Below are 22,110 nucleotides of genomic sequence, written 5' to 3'. Positions count from 1 at the left end.
TGCCTTCCGTCTCGATGTGAACAATAAACCCGCGTACTCTGATATTCGCTTCTGTAGGGCCAAAAAACATATATTAATATGTTCTTCTTTGTTGCTCGATTCGATGCGGCCATTATCATCCTTCAGTGGCTTGAGTAGGTAGGTAGGTTTGGCAGCTGCTTCGCACATAAGAACAGCGATGCCACTAACACTACAAAATGGGTCCGTTGTGAGCCGCACAGGCTAGGCTACAGCTCTGGACAAAGTATAAAAAGTTATTGAACCCTAAAGTGTATAGATTATCTATATTCATTAGGAAGTAGGACCTTAAATACCAGCGGTTCCTGGCTGTTCTGGCTGTTCTGACTAGAGCCGGGCTTGTGCAAAAAAGGTGTTGAATTGTTTCCAACTCCTCCTCATTTCTACAGTTACGACAGAAATCATGCATGTAAACGCCTAATCTCCTGGAATGATTTCCTATGAGACAATGTCCTGTGGGGACCCCTACTAAGGTCCTTATTTTAAGTCTACTCAATTTTATAATATTCTTGGATAGTTGTAAATGTAGCCGTGACCAAGCAATTTCACAGGTATTGGCACTAATCTATCATTGATTTACAGAATTGATTAGTGCGTCCATAATAAGAGGCTTACAAGTTGCGAGAGGTACACCCATAAAATTATTTATGGTCGGCATACAGGTACCTGCTCTTGCAACAGTTGCTACAGTTCCCTGGTATACCTCTGTGGCCTGCAACCCAGCATAAGATAATACGATACTGTTTAGCCATGCCATTAAGAGATTGGCGAGAATGTAAGACACTCCTTGACGTTATTTGGAATGCATCCAGAGTCCGTAGGGCAGCTTGGCAGTCAAATAGAATGCAGATATCTTTTTTGATATTCTGTTAATCTCTAACCGTCTTAAGGCTGCATGAATAGCGTTTATTTGGGCTTGAAAAACTCTACAGAGATCCGTGATAAAAAGCTCTTCGCAATATGACCCTGATCCTGCACCTGCAACCATTTTAGAGGCGCCCGTGTAGATCTGAACTGGTGTCTTGGGTGGATCTTATTCAAGTCATTCCAGGCTAAAAGGGATTTTCACTGAGTAGTTCCTTTCGAAGCAGAATAGAATAGAATAGAATAGAATAGAATAGAATAGAATAGAATAGAATAGAATAGAATAGAATAGAATAGAATAGAATAGAATAGAATAGAATAGAATAGAATAGAATAGAATAGAATAGAATAGAATAGAATAGAATAGAATAGAATAGAATAGAATAGAATAGAATAGAATAGAATAGAATAGAATAGAACAGAATAGAACAGAATAGAGAATAGTGATAATTACAATCCCCAAACAGTTTGGCAAATCATCATGAATCGTTTAACCTCAAAACCAAGATTCCAAATTGTGGAAATTTACTTTGAAACAAATAAATCTGTTTACGATATTCATAGAAGTGTTGAAAAACACACTAAAATGTCTTCTTCGTCGTTCTCAACTTGTTGGCCTTTGCCTTGAGACTACGTGGACAATTTTATGCAAGGATCTTGGCAAGAATTGAAGCCAAATGACCAACCTTTGCGTCGTTCAGATTTATTATTCAGATTTATTGGAAAAAGTAGTCAAAAATTTGCCTGATCGAATCGACCATGTAACTCATAGCCGCGACGCTCATTAGCCGAATATCATATTAAGAAAATAAATGTCATGAAGTTATCTAAGAGATCGTAATAAAAAATTCGCTCCAACAATATTTTTGTTTTGTTTTAAGATTTTAAGTTCTCAAGCTCTTCAAAAAACCCCCAATACAAGCGAAAGTAATAAAAAATCTACGACACAAGCCTTTTCATTTTAAAAAATTACCGTTGTTAATTTTCACTCTCAATGTCGGCTCCTCTGCTTTCCCTAATCAGCGCTTCCATGGTTTCCCCATTTACAAATACAGTGAAATAACTCTGATCTTGAAATTAATTAAAACGTGCTTCAGAAGCTTTCGCTTCGCAACTTTTCTCATAGTTTGCCAAGATAAATCCCTCAGATTATTTTGCTGGATGAAAAAAAACAACCAATTCCAACAAAACGGAAGGATTTGCGGAAAAACAGGAAACCACAAATTAAACTGGAAAAATCGCACTTGAGAAGAATGCAGAAAGAAGTTGAATAAAATAAGCACTCACTTCCACTAAGCCGCAACGCCTAAAAGCTGACACTAGCGAACAATAAAATGCAGTAAAACTAAGCAATTACTCAAGCAATTCTTTCACATGTGTGCGGTTTGCCACACAAACGAACACATGCACATATACATTTACAATTGCATGTATGTACATGTGTGGTGGCATGTTTTATTGTTTCGGCTTGCCGCTGCTTACGAGTACTTTGCGGCATACGAATAGAAAAAGAATAAAGCAGGAAATTTAATTAAGTGCAAACCGCATATAGCAACCAAACAGCCATCAAATGATGGTAACCGTTGGGCCGCCAAGATGGCAACATGGCAACTGGCAACAACTTTTTCCTCTATTCTATTTCTAAGCAGGCAAAAGAGCAGGTACAGTGACTGAGGTCAGCATGCGATTGTACTAAGGCATAGAAAAAGATAAATTGAAACGAACACAAAAAGAAAATTATTTATTTATTAATTATTCATTTATATATATTATAAGTTAATACCGAGTTCAAATTAAAATGAAGTTGAAAACTAACGTATTTTTTTCAAAACTTGCGACATTCAAACGCTGCAGACCTCCCACATTTTCATTTCGGCGACTAGATTTCAAACCAAATTATCGCATCAGGGGATCGGAAAACCTAAGAAGCATCCGCAGAGAGTGCCAGTTCGGTGTGCTGCCATCAAAGCTAATGCTTCAAATATGTTGTTGGGAACGCTTTTTCGGTTACAGAGCCATGTTTGCCATATTTTTTTCGGGTTGGATTGGATGTTTGATATGTACACAGCTTATCAACCGGTCGAGATTGAGTGCGCGCGTCAGCGTTTCGTTAAATCGGTGAACTGATTTTCCACATATTTTTCACTGATTCGCTGTACTTGTTTGAATATGGTATTATATATTTTCAAAGATTATTGAGCGCAGACTCATCTGTGAATGACAAAATAAGAAATGGAACCGATTGTTTTTTTTTAATTAATATACAAAAAAAAATTCTTAAGAGTTAAAAACAAAAAAATTAAAGCATATTTTATCCGAAAAAATATTAATAATATTAACTAAAAAACAGCACAATTTTGCTTATAAGTATATTTTATTCGAAAAAATTAAAAACAAAAATTAATAATTGGTAAAAAATTAAAAAAGGGGGGGGGGGGGTATACCGTTAATTGTGGAAAATAACATCAGGCAAATGACCACCACGACCACGCTTACAGGACACTATCCTTTTCATGAAATTTTCCATAACCGAATTGCAAAGTGGCTGCCCTATGTCCTCTATAGCCTCACGAATTCCATCTTTGAGGTCTTGAATCGACCCTGAGCTGTCCGCGTAGACCTTCTCTTTCACATGGCCTCAAAGAAAAAAGTCACAATGTGTTAAATCACAAGATCTCGGTGGTCAATTGTGATCACCTCTTCGAGAGATAACACGGTCCGGAAACTTTTCCCGTAAAAGATCAATGGTTTCGTTGCTTCTGTAGCACGTAGCGCCGTCTTGTTGAAAATATACGTTGTCCAGATCAATACCATCCAATTCTGGCCATAAAAAATCGTTAATCATCTCTCCTGCTTAACACCTAACACCTGGAAACCCCTTTATATGTTTTTAAGGTTGCTGGGTCCGAATTCGTTGTCAATTTGTCCTTGCGGGGGCAGTTAAAGGTCAAACACCGAATATTCATCAGAAATTTTAAAAAAGCTGATTATATGTTTCTGGGGTTGTGGAGTCCGAATTCGTTGTCAATTTGTCCTTGCGGGGGCAGTTAAAGGTCAAACACCGAATATTCATCAGAAATTTGAAAAAAAGCTGATTATATGTTTCTGGGGTTGTGGAGTCCGAATTCGTTGTGAGTTTGTTCTTGCGGGGTTAAATTGAAGGTCAATTCAAGTTCAAACACCGAATATTCACCGGAAATTTGAAAGAAAGTTGATATAATTCCTTATCCATATGCCCTTGCCTTTTAAAGCCACTGTAAGCAACGCTAATATAATTCACATATCAAAATGTGCTGAGTGCGTTTATCAACATATGTCAGACTTTCCAATGGAAACGTTAGATGGCGCCTGCCAACAGTAAAGGGGCCCAAAGCCACAAATATAAATATCAACCCTCGTACTTATATTTGACCACCTAACATTAGAAGTACCCATATCCGTAAAACGGTAAATAACTGAGGTCAATAGTCCTTTAAATGTTGCATTGGTTCCCTTTATACTCGCGAACTTTTATTCAGAAATGGGCGGTGTGCTTCAGCCTAAGTGACCTTTTGGGTTTACAAAATGCCAAAGCTAGGCAAATTTGCGCTAACAACTCTTTATGTATTAATTAACAATAGTTTTCCACTTGTATTTTTACGTTCAAATATGCATTTCAAGTGTTGTTGCCTTTAAAATTCAGTTAGCAAAACAAAATTATTATTGAACCTGGCAGCGACGATTAAGCAGCAGCCAAGTGGTGTTCCTGAAATAACAATGGCAGGCCACAGCACAGAGGTCATTAGAGAGACTTGTTAGTGCAACGGCCTCAAAAGTCATAGTTAAATGTTGTATGCTAATGTTGCACGATGGGCAGATTGGCAGCCGAGAAAGGATGCTTGATGCTTTGAAATTTTCTACACTCGTACTTGCGCTCGGTATTGAAACTTTCGACGTGCTTTCATGCGATGCATACTTACGAGTACACACGCATATATACACACATACACATGGAAATAAAAGTTGCATGTTGTTTTATGGGTTTCGCAACGAACTGAGTTTAATTTGCATTGACGCTTTCGTTAGTAATATCGCAACGGATTTACGGCTAATATGTTTTGGATAGAGAAGGCAACTAGCAATTAGTTTCTTAATTTTCTGCCACAAACCTGCCAATGCCCGAGAGCCAGCTCGCATACTCGTATTGGCAAATGTATTGCGCCTGTGTCGTGTACTCGAATTAGTTATGCAGCTCCACCAGCACCAGCAACACCGCCGGCACCGACAACTGCCCTTTTTTCACGCTGCGACTGCGACTCCCTACGTTCATTTAATCGAAATCTACAGCTAAGTAAATCCCATTCAGGGCTTAGTACTATGCGCATGCAACTGCAGCTGCAAAAGCAATGCAAGGAAAAGCGCAAACAAAACGCCAGCAGCCCCACCAAGCATCGCCACACCAATAGCAGCAAAATCAACAACAGTAGCAGTGTTGGGATGGCTGGTTGGAGGCAGCAGGCGCTGCAAATATTGATACAAGGCTCATTAAACGCCCACTTATCAGCGATGGAGGTCTAGCATGCATACACTTACACACACACCAGCCCAACTACAAATGCTGTTGGTGGCACACGAGCTGTTGCTGCAACACATGCATGTGGAAACAACAGCGATAACGCCAGCAGCTGCTTGCCACTCTTATTGCAGCCAAAGCGGCCGATATTGCCACAGCAATGATATCTCAGCATCAGCAGCAACTGCCAGTCGACACGCCACACGGACACATAGGCATGTATGGGTGTATGTGTGTACGTAAATACATACCCTGCAGGAAAAATATAAGGAAATTTCTGTTTCAGTACCACTCCTCTTTCAAGAGTACTTTACAGTACAGTAGTTTAACAGTCAATTGCCCATCGGAGTAGGCAACTGCAGATAGAAACAATTAAATGTACTATAAACTGCGTGTTGTGTGCTTTCGAGTGATTCAGATTCACTTTAGAAAGTGCCAAATGTACTTCGGAATATACAAAAAGATGAACTTTGATTTCCGGCATTTTAAATTAGACATCAGACACTTCTACTTCGTTAAATAACTATAACACCAGGACTTACTGACAAATTTTGACAATTTCTTTATTTCTATAAACAAAATTTATTTTTTAATATTTTTTTAAATTTTTTTTTTCTTTAATATATTTTTTTTTAATTCTTTATTTTTATTATTTTTTTTAATATAAATACACATATTTAATATATTTAATATTATATTTTGAAAATTTCTTTATTTTCTATAAATTTTTTTTTATTATTAGTATTATTATTTTATTATTATTATAATTTTTTTTTTTATTATTATTATGTGTTTTTTTTTGTTTTTTTTTTTTATTTAATATAATTTAATTTTATATTTTTTTTATTTATTGTATTTATTTTGTTTTATTTTTTAATATTTCTTTTTTTCTTTAAAAACCACACATACAAGTCCATGTTTCTAACTTTGTGAAAATTAAAAAAAAAGACAAATTTTCATAAAAACTTCAGACTTTTTTAATCAGAATTTTTCAAAAAAAATTGGTACACAGTTTTATAGCCCATTAAGTTTTGTTATAATAAAGGCGGCCGCCGTAGCCGAATAGGTTGGTTCCTGGCTACCATTAGGAATTCACAGAGGGTAGTTTCGAATCTCAGTGAAACACCAAAAAAAAAAAAAAATGAAGAAAAACATTTTTCTAATAGCGGTCGCCCCTCGGCAGGCAATGGCAAAGCTCCGAGCGTATTTTTGTATTGAAAAATATCCTCATAAAAAATATCTGCCGTTCGGAGTCGGCTTAAAATTGTAGGTCCCTCCATTTTCTGGAACAATATCAAGGCGCACACCACAAATAGGAGGAGGAGCTCGGTCAAACACCCAAAAAAGGGTGTACGCGCCAATTATATATATATATATAGATAATAAAGTACAAGTGTGAAGTGGCTCAAAATTTTCGTTGATTTTTGAGAATTTTTTCCCCAATGCGCAATAGCATTTTCTCAATATAACGAATGCGCGACATTATTTTTGTAGGGAGAAAATGCGCAGCACCGTCAGGGAATAAATTCTCAAAAATCAACGCGATTTTTGAGCCACTGAAGGCTGACACTTTATTGCACCAATATTTAATAAGCTATAAAACTGCGTACTCAAAACTTTTTTGATTAAAAGTTTGAAAAATTTGTTGAATTTTTTATAAATCTCGTACAAAATTTGAAACTTTGATTTATGTATTGGGTTGTCCGGAAAGTAATTGCCGATTTTACGTATAAACGGCGTTGATAATTGTTTTGAACAGCTTGTGACTATTTATTTTAATTTTTTCTTTTAACAGTTATTAGCTGTCACTTTTAGCTTGCTTTAGAAAAAACAGAGCCCACAAAAGAGCATTTTCGTCATATTTTACTTTAGTATTTCCATAAAGAAAAAGCGCAGAGAAGCTTGCTAAAAAGTTGCGTGATTTGTATAGTGATAAAGCCCTAAAAGAAAGACTATGTCGAAATTGGTTTATCAAAGTGATGTCGATGCAGACGTTATCAAGGCTTTAATCGAATTGGATCGTCATGTAACTTTGCGTGAGATTGGAGAGAAGTTAAATATACCAAAATCGATCGTTCATGAGCATATGAAGAGTCTTGGACTGGTAAAAAAGCTTGATATTTGGGTACCACATGAATTGTAAGAAATTCATTTAACAAACCGAATCAACGCTTGTGATATGCATCTTAAACGCAATGAAGTCGATCCGTTTTTGAAGCGGATTATCACTGGTGATGAAAAATGGATTGTTTACAATAACGTCAATCGAAAACGATCATAGTGCACGAGCATGATGAAGCGCCAGAAACCACTTCAAAGGCTGATATTCACCAAAAGAAGATTATGCTGTCAGTTTGGTGGGGCTGGAAGGGTGTGGCATATTTCGAGCTGCTTCAGAGGAACCAAACGATTAATTCGGATGTCTACAATTGGACAAATTGAATACATCCATCAACGATAAGCGACCAGAATTGATCAATCGTAAATGTGTCATATTTCATTAGGACAACGCTAGACCGCATACATCTTTGGTCACTCGCCAAAAACTGAGAGAGCTTGACTGGGAACTTTTGATGCATCCACACCATATAAACCTGACCTTGCACCGTCCGACTGCCATTTATTTCGGCCTTTGCAAAACTCCTTAAATGGTAAAACTTTCGGCAATGACGAGGCTATAAAATCGGACTTGGTTCAGTTGTTTGCAAATAAAGGCCAGCAGTTCTATGAGCGAGGCAAATAATGAATTCGCCGGAAAGATGGCAGAAGGTTATCGAACAAAATGGAAAATGTATAATTGATTAAAGTTCATTCTAAGTTTTAATAAAAATGTATTTACTTTCTTTTAAAAAAATCCGCAATTTCTTTCTGGACAACCCAATATTATTTCTTGTAGGATGAACTTCCTTCGACAACCATCTCCCATCGAAAATACTAAAGACGCCTACCCAGGAATGAAAACGACAGATTACTTGACTAGATTGAGTCTCCGAAGATTGACTTTTGAAACCAAAAGTCTCTTGACTTAAATATCCCATGAATTAATTTCCAACTTTACTTAATTTTTTTATTAACTTATGTGTCGGTGATCTGCATCTGTCGGACAAGCCTTCTTTTTCTTGTTGAGCGCGGATGGTTCCATGTGTAGAAGTCCACGCAAGTGAAGAAAGTACCTGATTGCCATTCACTTGTGAGTGGCCAGGCCGATTCTTCTATATACGGTCCAAGTAGCTCACAACTTCCGGGCTTCGCCCAAGTAACCTCCGGATAGCTCCCGAACATCCGTTTGAGAGGGAGCTAATGTGAGAAGGCGAGTAAAGTCAAGGTGTCTGATTGTGCGCTAAGTTTGGGACCCGCCGCGTAAAAATCCCTCGCTAAAAAAAATTAAGATATCTTCTTTATGAAATTTTCGATGGGGTAAAAAACATTAGAAAAAAATATAACCGACTGAATACAGGTTGGTATGAGAATAAATGAAAGTTAATAACATCCTGAATGTATTTATAGTGTTTATATATAATATAATTGGCGCGTACACCCCCTTTTTGGGTGTTTGGCCGAGCTCCTCCTCCTATTTGTGGTGTGCGCCTTGACATTGTTCCACAAATGGAGGGACCTACAGTTTCAAGTTGGCTCCGAACGGCAGATATTTTTTATGAGGAGCTTTTTCATTATTCTGATGTTTCACCGAGATTCTCTCTGTGAATTCCGAATGGTAGTCACGCACCAACCCATTCGGCTACGGCGGTCCCCCATTACATATATAGGGTGGCAAAAAATGTATCAACCTATTGAAAGATTTATAGTTTTTGCAAACGGCGTCGTACGCCAATCATATTTAACACTTGTAGAGTACACAGTTGCAGTATATGTACAAACAGACATGCAAAAAGCTCGTGAAATTCAAACTAGAGATTAAGATCACTGAAAAAAAAATTGTTTGTATTTACTAAAAAAGTTATCCAAAAATCAAATTGGATGATTAATTTTGCGGCATTTTTTTAGCCCATTAAATGTTGTTATAATAAATTTTATACAAGTATGGGGAAAATGCGCAACATGAATATACGGATTGCATGACATTATTTTTATGTGGAGAAAATGCGCAAAACCTTCGAAAAAAATTCTCAAAAATAAATATGATTTTTGCGTAAAGTTCAAAAATTTCCGTCTTTCAAAACATTTTTTTTCTTTTATTTAGTAAAAAAGTTATTCAAAAATCATATTGAATGATTAATTTTGAGCCACCATACATGTATAAAATACTTAATTTAATTATACAATAATTATAATTAAATAATTATTTTTCATTTCAATTTGAAAATGCTTTATTTTGGAATTTCCATTTATCCTTTTTAACATTTATTGCCTTTTTTGCATTTTTTTTTTTTTGTTGAATGTTGCGGCGCTTTCGTGTTTTCTTAGATGGCGTTTGGAATCAGCTGATCGCAATTGGGGAAAATTGTTGCAGTCAGCTGATAGACAACTTACTTACAGTCGACATTTTTGATGAAATTTTTTTTGATAATTTTTATCAAAAATTTTTGTTCATATTTTTTTTGAAAATTTTTGAGATTTTGCAAAAGGTGTACAAAGTGTGAAACTTTCAGTTATATGACTTTTCTTTATAGTATAACCTATATTTTTATAAACAAATTTAAAAAAATTTCAAAACTTTGCAAAATGTCGCTATGCTATAATATTATTGTGGCCGCGACTGTAAAATTTTAAATATTACATTTATTCACCGCATGGCAAGGAAAAACGTAAATAAATAAATAAAAAAAAACATATATAATATACATTAACTGTTAAAAATGATATTATAACTAAACAATTGCTTTTACGTAGAATGGAACTCTCAACCTCCTGGGTGCTATACTAATGATCCACTCGATTGGTTACTGTGACACAGCTGTTCTTGGTAGAAATCACTTTCATCGCTTCTTCTTCTTCTGAGAAATCAACTAAATTTCGTCTTATATAAGCCTTGTTCGAAACTATCGGAAAACACTTGCAGAAGGTACCAGATCTCATCTCTCGGGAATAGTACAAGGTGGCTCAAAACTATTTATCTAATTTTGTTTTTGAAACTTATTTATTAAATAAAGAAAAAGTTATTTTGAGTTAAGTTCTCAAGTGTCAAATATGATTGGCGTACGACGCCACTGGCAGAAATTATAGCTCTTACGATAAAATGATTTATTTTGCCCCACCTTGTAATAGTTCTAAGCTATTGGAAAAGTGACGTGCTATCCATGTACAGTTTCTAGTTGGAAAATAGAAGGTCTCATCTTCCTTAACTAGTCATTCTTCTAAATTCACTAGAAATGCGCCCATTCTGTACTACTGGATTTCCCCACAGGGGATGTCTGAATGTGCGTTGAAATTGTGGCTATTGAGATGGCTCTTGGCATACTTGAATTGACGATAGTTGAATGGCGCATAAACGACATGCATACGAGTGTGTGTCTGTATATATAAAGTGCAATGTTGTTGGTGTCAACTCGCGTCTTCTTCGCAATGTGTCGATATTGCCAAAGCAGTTTGCGGACATTGAAATATGGACATATACGAAATCATACGTTTTTTGCCATTTTTTGAGCCGAATGTAAATGGCTGAAGACAAGAGGTAGGTAGGTTAGATGACAAGAGTCCCCCAGGTACACTACAAGTATCACTTACGTGCCATTTTGATACCATAATGTGGATCACTACCTGCGAAAAGAAAAACTTAGGGAAGAGAAAACCGTCTACAGCCATCCAGTGCTGTTGATGTGGTGGAGGAGAGAAAAGGGAGAATTACTTTAAGCCATTACCAAAGGGCACGCTAAGGAATCTCTTGCGCCTAGCCGTCAGAGCCGGACATTCGCAAAGAAAGTGTTCGACAGTCTCTATCTCTGCAAGATCCCCACAGCTTCTACAATAGTGGTTGTACGGAATTCCAAGCTTCTCCGCATGAATACTGATCACCCAGTGACCAGTGAATACCGCAGTGAGTTTGGAAATTGAATTGTGGGGGACTCCCATCACCTTAAGCGTTCTGTTTATATTGTATTGAAGCCATAGTGTTTTCGAAGTAGCAGACGATGAGACAGACCTCCATCTGTCTTCCGCTTTTTTTAGAGAAAAAATTGTGTAGTTTCTGAAGAAAATAATTGAAAGGACTTTTTTTGTCTTTATAAAAATTATTTCTTGTAGATATTTCACTATTACAAAATCTTAAATTTAGAAAGATTATCTCAAATTGTATGAGTGAAATGATTAAAAATAAAATATTTCAAAGGCGTCTTATTCAATAATTTGAAGAGTCTCCTTTAGTATCAACATATCTTTTATTCATTGCGACAATGAAATTGTCAAACTTTGCAATATTTTTGCAAAAATACCGTTATATTTTAACTTTTCGACAAAACGATCTGTTTCGATCCAACTCAGCCTCAGGAACCAACGAATCAGGAAGCACCTACCATATTTTAAACTCTGACACTGTACTAGAAATTATGTTCCCGAAATTATTTAAGCTATCCTACATAATGCTGGACCCAGTAGAATTCCAATGGTTCCTGGTTTCGCTTCCTCAAGGAAGCTTCTCCAAAAATGATTGGCTCTCACAATTCTAGTTATCTTTGGTACTTTTTGGCTGATCGTGGAATATATAACCAGATAACAAAAGTCTCCCATGCATGGCTCCCACGGCAGCGCTATAGTGCGGAGTAGATTGAGACATTTCGGCCATTTGCAGCCAGAAGAAAGGCACATACACTCAGTCCAACCCAGCTTTATGGCAAGTTTAATAAGGGAACTGGGTCTGGATGAAGAACTGTGATGAGTAGTAGGCACAAAAAGCCATGAGATCGAATGCAAAGCTGCAATTAATCTAAATTTAATTCTAAAATAGTTCCCGCGGTAATTTCGGTGCCAGTGCTTTCTGTCAATTCCTCCTACTGATATGAAAGATCACAATTTATTAATTTTAACAGTTTGAAGCATACCCAAGCTCTTGTTTTTGCGCTCTTTTAACTGATCTTTTCTTGAACTGGGCGCTTTCACAACTCCATTTCCTTTTTCATAAAAACTTTCGACAGCGGATTTCATGCACTCTTACATTTCGGTTTTTTTCATCTATTCGCAATGACCTATGCGTTCAGTACTCTTTTGCAATAACTTCTCAAGAAAATAAATTACTAATAATAACAAAGTATTGCGTTGGCAACTAAGTAATTGCGGATTTAACTCATAGATGGCTTCAGTTGAATTTTTAGGTTTGCAGACGTAGTACAAACGTCAGACACATTTTGTTATTTGATAGTTGGTAATTCAGCAGTCAATCAGTAAAATAAGTTTTTTGATCGGTTGCGTAGTTTTCGTTTGGCGTTCGTTAAAAAATGGAAAATCAGAAGGAACATTTTCGTCATATTTTGCTTTTTTATTTTTGCCAAGGGAAAACCACATCGCAAGCTCATAAAAAGTTATGTGCTGTTTATGGTAACGAAGCCCTAAAAGAACGGCAGTGTCAAAATTGGTTTGCCAAATTTCGTTCTGGTGATTTTTCACTCAAAGATGAAAAATACTCTGGTCGTCCATTTGAAGTTGCAGAGAAGCTTTATGTATCACGTACATGCATTGAAAATCCATTAAAACCACTTAGCTATGTTCAAAAAATCGATACATGGGTTCCTCACGAACTGAAAGAAACGCATTTAACGCAATGCATTAACAGCTGCGATTTGCTAAAGAAACTTAATGAAAATGATCCATTTTTAAAACGACTGATAACTGGCGATGGAAAATGGGTTGTTTACAACAACAACAAGCGGAAAAGATCGTGGAGCAGGTCAGGTGAACCAACTCAAACAACATCAAAGGCTGATATTCATCAAAAGACGGTTTTGTTATCAGTTTGGTGGGATTACAAAGGAATTGTCTACTTTGAACTCTTACCACCCAACCGAACGATCAAATCTACATGTCTACATTGAACACCTAACGAAATTAAACAATGCAGTTGAAGAAAGGCGGCCCGAATTAACAAATCGAAAAAGAATTGTATTCGATCATGACAATGCAAGGCCACACACATCTTTTGCCACTCGGCAAGAATTATTGGAGTTTGGTTGGGATGTTTTGCCACATCCACCATATAGTCCTGACCTTGCACCATCTGATTACTTTTTGTTTCGATCTGTACAAAACTCCTTGAATGGTAAAAATTTCAATAATGATGATGATGCCAAATCGTACCCGATTACAGTTTCAAGCCGACTCCGAGCGGCAGATATTTTTTATGAGGAGCTTTTTCATGGCACGAATACACTCGGTGGTTTGCCATTGCCTGCCGAGGAGCGACCGCTATTAGAAAAAAAATAATTAATTTTTTTAATTTGATCTTTCACCGAGATTCGAACCGACGTTCTCTCTCTGAATTCCGAACGGCAGTCACGCACCAACCCATTCGGCTACGGCGGCCGTTATTTAGTTCCATGAAAACATTGTCTTTGATTTTCTAAAAAAAATCCGCAATTATTTAGTTGCCAACCCAATTCATTCTTTCCTTCCGCCGAACTCTCTCGCCGATTTTCTGTGTCCATATTTGAATGTCTGCAACTGTATCTATTTGCCTATTTGCTGCTGATGTTCAGCGTCTACGTACTATGACAATAACAGCAGCAGCAGCATGACTAATCTAAATTGCGCTTCATTTGTGTGATTAAGTTTGGCTTGGCTGCCTTAAAGTGCTGGAAAGGATTTGGCAAAATTAGGAGAATATGGAGAATGTACAAACTGATGAATATGCGATGAGCCTCAAGATGATCGGATGCATACATTTGCGTTGTTTAAAAATTCAAGTACTTTGAGTGCATCGCTTTTTCCAACTGAATATGTATTTAGGTAAATGACCAACGGTGGCGTTCTAAAAGTGGCACTTTAGAGAATTTCGAGATATCGCAAAAAAATGAGGAAACATCGATTTACTAATTTAATCAATTCCATCTCCATCCAGAGGTTAAAAAAAAGAACGAATGATGGCAGCTTAGATTCGAGTTTTTCTGATTCATAGAAATATTTCTTAAAGCATATTTTTGTACCCAATTCTTTCTTCCAGACGCCAATTTGTGCGGTGTGGTAAGGATTTCGCGGCGAAGCAGGAGCCTACGAAAAATTGTAGGTCTATGGATAAGTTCGTGCGGTTTTACAACAGATGGCGTAACTTGATTATTATTCCATCGATCCACATTTCCAAACATTCATTGGAGAGCTACTGTCGTAAGGCACAAACGTCAGTATAAGTTTTTTATTTGAAGCGTAAACAACAATATTTTTACCACACTTGAAAATGTCGAATTTCGTGCCAAATAATGTGTTTTTGCGGGGAATTCTTTAATATGAAGAAAAAAGCAGCCGAAAGTCATCGTATCTTGGTGGAAGTTTATGGTGAGCATGCTCTAGCTGAGCGAACGTGCCAGAAGTGGTTTGCACGCTTTAAAAGTGGTGATTTTGGCCGCGCCGCCAAAGTTCATGGATACCGAATTGGAGGAATTGCTCGATCAAGATCCGGCTCAAACGCAAGAAGAGGTTGCAAAAACTTTGGGAGTTGATCAATCAACCATTTCCAAACGTTTAAAAGCCATGGGAATGATCCGAAATTCAAATTTCGAAAAAAAAACCGCACGAACTTATTCATAGACCTATTATATGTCTGACAGTTGATAGAATATCAGCAATAAATAATGCATCTTATGGTGACCAGGTTTCTTCTACAAAATTTTATGTACGTTTCTGTGGACACTTGGCAAAGCAAACTATTTGACTTTGCTTTAAAATTAACAAATTGGTCTTGCGTAAAGTATTCGCTAGAAGCTACATATATCTGGGTTATATAGACGGCGTTAAATTTCTTCAAAATCAGCCTCCCTTGAAGCCAGTCTCGAAAGACGTGCTCTGTGAACTGGTGCATTGTTTTGGAGAAACTAAATTCCATTGCCAAGTTTGTCTTTTTTCACAATCAATTGGGATGTTTTTTCAAAAGTGCAGCGTATTATTCGGTGTTCTTTTTGCTTATTTTTGGAAGATAATAAATTGATAAAATTCCTTCAGAGTCTCAGAAAAGGTGCAAATACATACCTGAATTTTCCACTTTGAACTTCTTTGGTTGTTTTAGTTAGGTAAGTAGGTGAAATGGTTGAAGTACCAGACTGGCACACCCAAAATACGAGGGGGGTTCAATAAGTACCTGTGTTAGAAATGAAGACACCATTTTTTCAAAAAAAGCTTTTTTTATTTTTTAACATAGTCCCCATTTACACTTCTCCCAGCCATTTTTTAACCTCTCCAAAAAATAGGATTTGTCGAACTGTCCAAAACACGCCTCTGTCTTGGCGATGACTTCTTCGTTGAGCCTCAATTTTTTCCCGCGAACAATTTCTTCAAGTTCCCTTCAAATAAAAAGTCATAGAGAGCCAGATCGGGTGAATACGGGGTTGCGGCAGCCACTCATAATGTAATTCACGCAGTTTGGCGGCGAAAACTCCGGATGTATGTGCTGGTGCGTCTGCCGGGCGGCCTGGTCGTTCCTCATCAAAAACGGATGCTCGGCCACGTTTAAATGCGTTGAACCAATATCAAACTGTGATCATACATGGCGAGGCGTTCCCATAGCATCCCTCGTCCCTCGCAGCACAAAAGCGCCGTTTTGATACCATTTTGAGACCTCCATCAGGCAGATATCTACAGCCAGCTTTGATGGAATTTTATAAAAGCGTTTTTAGTTTCTGCAATGGGGATTAAATAATGAGCCTAGCTTTTCTGCGTGTGTGCCGATTGTCCGGTAAACACAGCTGCGAGTTAGGAAATTGAATGGCGTGGAGTTCTTAGGACTTTCTGAGATGATTCTTTCTTAATGGGATAAATGGAATGCATACATACATTTTCACATCCCTCAAGGCTATTTTCGGAATAATGAACTTTCTTTCTTGAAACAAGTTTAAAGTAGCTATGCTGTAAATGCTGAAATTGAAAGAGCCTTAAAAGAACTGAATTCCTTCTCAAATTCTTTATACTACTGTGGGCAAAAAGTAAGGTGAATTTATTTGTCAAACTTCGCGGGATTAAAATTTCGCTCTAGTTATTTTTTCATGATTCATGATTCGACCATGTCGCAGAAAAATGTTTATAAGTGGTACAAAGACTTCAAAGAGGGTCGAGAACGTGTTGATGACTTGGAGCTCTCCGGACGACCATCGACGTCAATAAAGTGAAGGAGTTAGTGCTCAAAAATCGTCGGTTGACTGTTAAAGACCTTACTGATATGATCGAAATATCAGAAGGATCTGTGAAAACCATTTTGAAAGACCATTTGGGCCTACGAAAAGTCAAATCTCGTTTGGTACCGAAAACTCTCAGTTTCTTGGAAAAAGTCGTCGCGTTGATGTGTGTGAAACAATGCTTTCAGACTAACAGGACAAGCTCAAATGCATCATTACGGGAGAAGAGACTTGGATTTATGCTTACGACCCTGAAACAACCGACCAATCAAGCGAATATCGTGCTAAAGGCGAGGCCAGACCGAAAAGAGCACGTCAAAGTCGTTCAAAAATAAAGGTCATGATGACAGTTTTTTTCGATTTTCGTGGTGTGGTGCACTATGAATTCCTTCCACCTGGCCAAACTGTTAATAAGGAATATTATTTGAGCGTTATGCGTCGTTTACGTGAAGCAATTCGTCTAAAAAGACCAGAATTATTGGCCAACAACTCTTGGTTTTTCCATCACGATAATGCACCGTCTCACACTGCACTCGTTCTTCGTGACCATTTCGCCAAAAATTCCACGCATATCGTTCCGCAACCACCGTATTCGCCTGATTTGGCTCCGTGTGACTTCTGGCTATTCCCAAAACTCAAGAGACCCCTCCGGGGAACGCGTTTCGAGTCGATTGAGGAGATAAAAGCTGAATCGAAGAAGGTGCTGATGGCTATACCGGAAATGGACTATTTGGCATGTTTCGGGGATTGGAAAAATCGTTGGCATAAGTGTATTTCATGGAGAGAGGATTATTTTGAAGAGGATGAAATTGATTTACAAGAATAAATAGAGATTTTCATTTTACAACCAAATTCACCTTACTTTTTGCCCACAGTAGTATATATCTTATTCTTTTATTCCTCTATGGAACATAGGGCTTCAAATTCTTCAGCCTTTGGTTTATTTTCGTCTAAGTCGATCTTTATAATATTTTTAGACGGAAAAATAGTAACCGCTTCCAGCCTCCGAATAGCTCGCCAGCAAGCAGCCAGCAAAGCTTCTAAGGTTTTATTTTTCATTATTCGGAAAATTAAGTAATAATTTTCCATTAGTTTTATGCTATTAAATCTGAAGCTAGTATTTATTGCACCAGACTGATATCGCGTAATCTTAAATGGGAACTCACAAATACTTCTACAAAGCCACACAGCAGCAGTTCCTCTGTTAATTTAAAAATGTGATTTAAAAATGCGCCGCAGTTTTAAAATAATTACTTTTCAAAGTTTTCCACTCAGCTGAACAAACTCATGCAATGCTTTGATTTTATTGACAAACCCCAATTATGTACTCGCTCTTACATAACTTTTTTTATTTTTTCGAAAAATCCACCTTCGCCGCACAACACAAAACAATAATTAAGCTAAGAGCCCCTTTTGATGGAACCAGAAGCAGCATCATAATCGGGATCAACAGTTTTAAATTAACAGCTTTAATGGAAAGTAGCCGGTGGTATGAATGACTTCTCGCCTTTGTTTAGAGTTTATCCATACAGCCTGCTTGACGTCATCACTGTTGATGCATCAATATTTGTAGGTATGAGATCCTCCCTGCATTCTTGCATCGCAGCGAATGGGCGGCTAATTTGAATATAAAGCGTTGCACACACACATACATAACTGTGGCAATAACGAGATGCATAATGCTTTGAAAGGGTTGCACAGTTCAATTGAATCAGTGTGAACAATTCTGCATATATACTTAAATACACTTGGCGGCAAAACGATAGCACGTGGACATTTTGACCGGTTTTGACTATTTATTTACTTATTTCGTAATTTCAATTATTTTTTTTTTTTAAACATAGTTCATACTACAACAAGAATCATATAAAACCAAGTTTCGGACTTTGTATAAAATTTGTAAAAAATCGACAAATTTTCATCGAAATTTCACACTTTTTAAACAGAATTTTAGAAAAATTTCAGGTACGCAGTTTTATAGATCATTAAATTTTGGTATAATAAAGTGCAAGTTTAAAGTAGTTTAAAAATCGCGTTGATTTTTGGCAATTTTTTCTGCTGACGGTGTCAAAATATAAAAAAATGGGAATAGGCAGCGTCCGAAAACAATTGTCAAAAGTCAATGTGATTTTTAATTTAATTGAAACTTACACTTTATTGCACCAAAATTCGATGATCTATAAAACTGCATACCCGAAATGTTTGTAAAAATTCTATATAACTAAAACCATATAAATCGAGTTTTAAAATTTTATTAAAAATTAGAAAAATTCCACAAACTTTTCATTCCAATTCCACGGTTTTCAATTATAGTTTCTGCAAAGATTTTTGGTACGCAGTTTTATAGTTTATTAAATTTTAATATAATAAAATGCAAGTTTAAAGTTAGTAAAAATCCGCTTCACTTTTTATAATTTTTTGCCTTGGTGATGTTGCGCATTTTTTCCATATAAAAGGCTTCCGAATAGACACTTTATATGGAAGAAAATTCTTAGCGCCGTATGCAAAAAAAATTGCCAAAATTTAATTAGCTTTTTCAGCAATTTCAAACTTGCGCTTCTTACATTAAAATTAAATTTACCTAAAGAGTAAATCTTTTAAACTTTTAACTCTTTTAATTGTAATGTAAAGCAATAGCATCGAGGCTTTACGCGGATAGAGGCCTGTGTGTAAAGAGTACGTCTTCTAATGATTTTATTCTCCTGGCGGATAACCCTAAGGTCATGCAATCCATGATTAATATTCTGGAGAAATACTGCGCTGAATGGAATATGGAAGTAAACCCAAATAAATCGGAGATGATGGTCTTTAGAAGAGGTGGACAACTTTTCCAGGCAGAAATATGGTGGTACCAAGGTGAAGAAATTAAGTTGGTGGCAGAATATAGATATCTTGGTGTCATTCTCACACCCAAAATGGCATTCGGCAAGCACTTAGAAGCCAGAAATAGTTCAGCAAAAGCTAGTATTAATTGCACATGGAACGATTTTTTAGTAAAACCATTCATTTCATTAAAATCAAAATGGAAGCTGTTCCAAGCGGTATGCAGAGCGATAGAAACTTACACAGCCCAAGTCTGGAGTTATGCCTTATTTGATGAAGTAAATAAACTTCAACGTTACTTCATCAAAAAAATCCTCAAACTACCAGAGTTCACTTTGAATTATGCCATAAAACTAGAAACTAATTTAGAAGGCAGCCACTTTTATGAAGTATATCTGGAACACCATTTATAAATACAATTGCAATAGACTCCCACACAAACTCACACAAGGCATTTTAAGTAAAATTGTGTTTTGGCTAAAGCATCTGAACGACATGGGAATACAGTTCGATCTGAAGTTTGAAAAAACATCACCGCAACAGACTGGCAAGATCGCTGTGTGCAACTTTTTACCAAAAGGAAACTAAAAGAACTCAACATGGCAAGGTACAGTCAAACGCAACGCGACTTTATAAACATTTAGATTACGCAAAAGGGGAATCATATATTAAAGAAGAAATGCAACCAGCTAACATTACAAAAATTTTCAGAGCAAGATGTAGTTTACTAAAGCTAAATGCAACCACGTATGGAAGTACCCAGAAAATTTGCACCCGCTGCAATTTAAACGAGAAAGAAGATATGCAGCACTTCTTAGGAAGATGTCCGGTACTGAAGGAGATCAGCCAAGATACCTAAACGCAGCGAAGCCAAATGAAGCAGAAGTAACAGATATACTTAATGGCCACAATTGGAAAAGACTAACTTGCTTTATATACTCAGCCTTACGCTATAGAGAATTTCTTATTGCAGAGTTTAATTTTTGATTAATTTTTGAGCTGCGACAGACAAGATTGTTATTGTCACAAATTTATTATTTCTTGCTTTATGTATTTATATATTTAAATGAATTATTGTATAAATTATTGAAATGTAAGATGCAATATTTTTAAATAAATAAAGAATTACTACTACTACTACTAGAGTACTTTTGCATCTTAAGTTCCATATTGAAATATTGAATCGGTAGTTGGTGAAGATAGGTGACCATCCCAAAATTTTTTCAGAAATTCTAAATAAAAACTATAAGATTGTGAAGAAAAGTTTGTGGAATTTTTCTAATATTTTAATCAAGTCTATAACTTGCATTTGAATGGTGCTTCTTTAGTAATGAGCCATGTTTTTATTAAAAAATAATAAACATTAAAAAATTAAATAAAAATAGTCAAGTTGGTCAAAATGTTGATGCCATTTGTCGCGGGGTGTATGCGCTCATACATTTATGTAGAAAATAAATTTTGTTACTGCATGCACTTGTATATAGGTATATATATGTGTGTAGGCTTATATATTATGTATGGGGTGTTTTTTAGCTGCGTGAGAATTATCGATATCGATAACTGTGGTTTGACAGCTGAAATTGAGTTGATGGCAAACTGTGTTGACATTTCTGTTCAGGCAAGTCTTCATGAATCGTTTAACGCCAGAAAAACGCTTCCGAAATGTGGAAATTTACTTTGAAAAAAAAAAATAAAATTAATAAAAATAAATCCGTTCGCGAAGTTCATGGAGCACTGGCGACATCATCGATCCTTATTTCTTTCGAAATGAGGAAGGAGTTGGCGTTGCGATGAATGGTGAGTGCTATGGAGCCATACCGGCTGAACTTTTGTTTCCAAAAATTTTATCAGCTAACCATCAACGACATTTAGTTCGCACAAGACAGCGCAATTTGCCATACAGCGCGCCTAACGATCCATTTATTGCAATATTCCAGTCACTATTGACGCCATACGGCCAGATTCATTTGAAAGTTTTGACTGATTGAATGGCCCATGAAACTCGTAGCCGCGGCGAACATGTGCCGAATTTCATATTCAAAAAATAAATACTACGAAATTATCTACTAGGTTATTAAAAAAAAAAATCATTCCAAGAATATTTCTGTTCGGCTGCCGCAGCCGAATGGGTTGGTGCATGACTACCATTCGGGACTTCATAGATTCGAATGAAAACGTTTTTTTTCTAATAGCGGTCGCCTCTCAGCAGGCAATGGCAAACCTCCTCATTCTGCAATGAAAAAGCTCTTCATAAAAAACTATTTGCCATTCGGAGTCGACTTAAGGGGACAGATACCTGTAAACGGCCATATTTTCTCTGATTTTCATTAAAATTATTTAAAATGAAAAAGTCAATATATTTTTTTCAAAATTAGCATACAGTTTATTTATACATTAAAATAATAGACATTTTTTGTTTTATTTTAATCATTTAAAATGGCGGATGTACACTCAATTCTTCCAGGAAGGTCACAGCGGGGCTTCTCAATCGGCGGGCATTGTAGCATCGGCGTCAGTGACCTGAATACAAGAAACCAAACATTTCTTTGTTTATTAATGTCATCATTTCTATATAAATTAAACAAAAAT

The 22,110-nt window shown here is 36.5% G+C and overlaps 1 protein-coding gene across 1 annotated transcript in view; it reads left to right on the top strand.

Annotated features, from left to right (window-relative positions):
* Nucleotides 1-5,594: 5,594 nt before the first annotated feature.
* The window catches only part of LOC129244074 (neogenin), a 48,361-nt gene continuing 31,845 nt past the window's right edge, over nucleotides 5,595-22,110 (top strand). The window contains exon 1 of the mRNA XM_054881688.1: nucleotides 5,595-5,661. Coding sequence (XP_054737663.1) covers nucleotides 5,595-5,661 — 67 coding nt within the window. The remainder of the gene's footprint in view (nucleotides 5,662-22,110) is intronic.

Source organism: Anastrepha obliqua, chromosome 4, assembly GCF_027943255.1.
Source record: "Anastrepha obliqua isolate idAnaObli1 chromosome 4, idAnaObli1_1.0, whole genome shotgun sequence".
Classification (NCBI taxonomy): domain Eukaryota; kingdom Metazoa; phylum Arthropoda; class Insecta; order Diptera; family Tephritidae; genus Anastrepha; species Anastrepha obliqua.
This window is presented reverse-complemented; position numbering and strand designations above follow the sequence as displayed.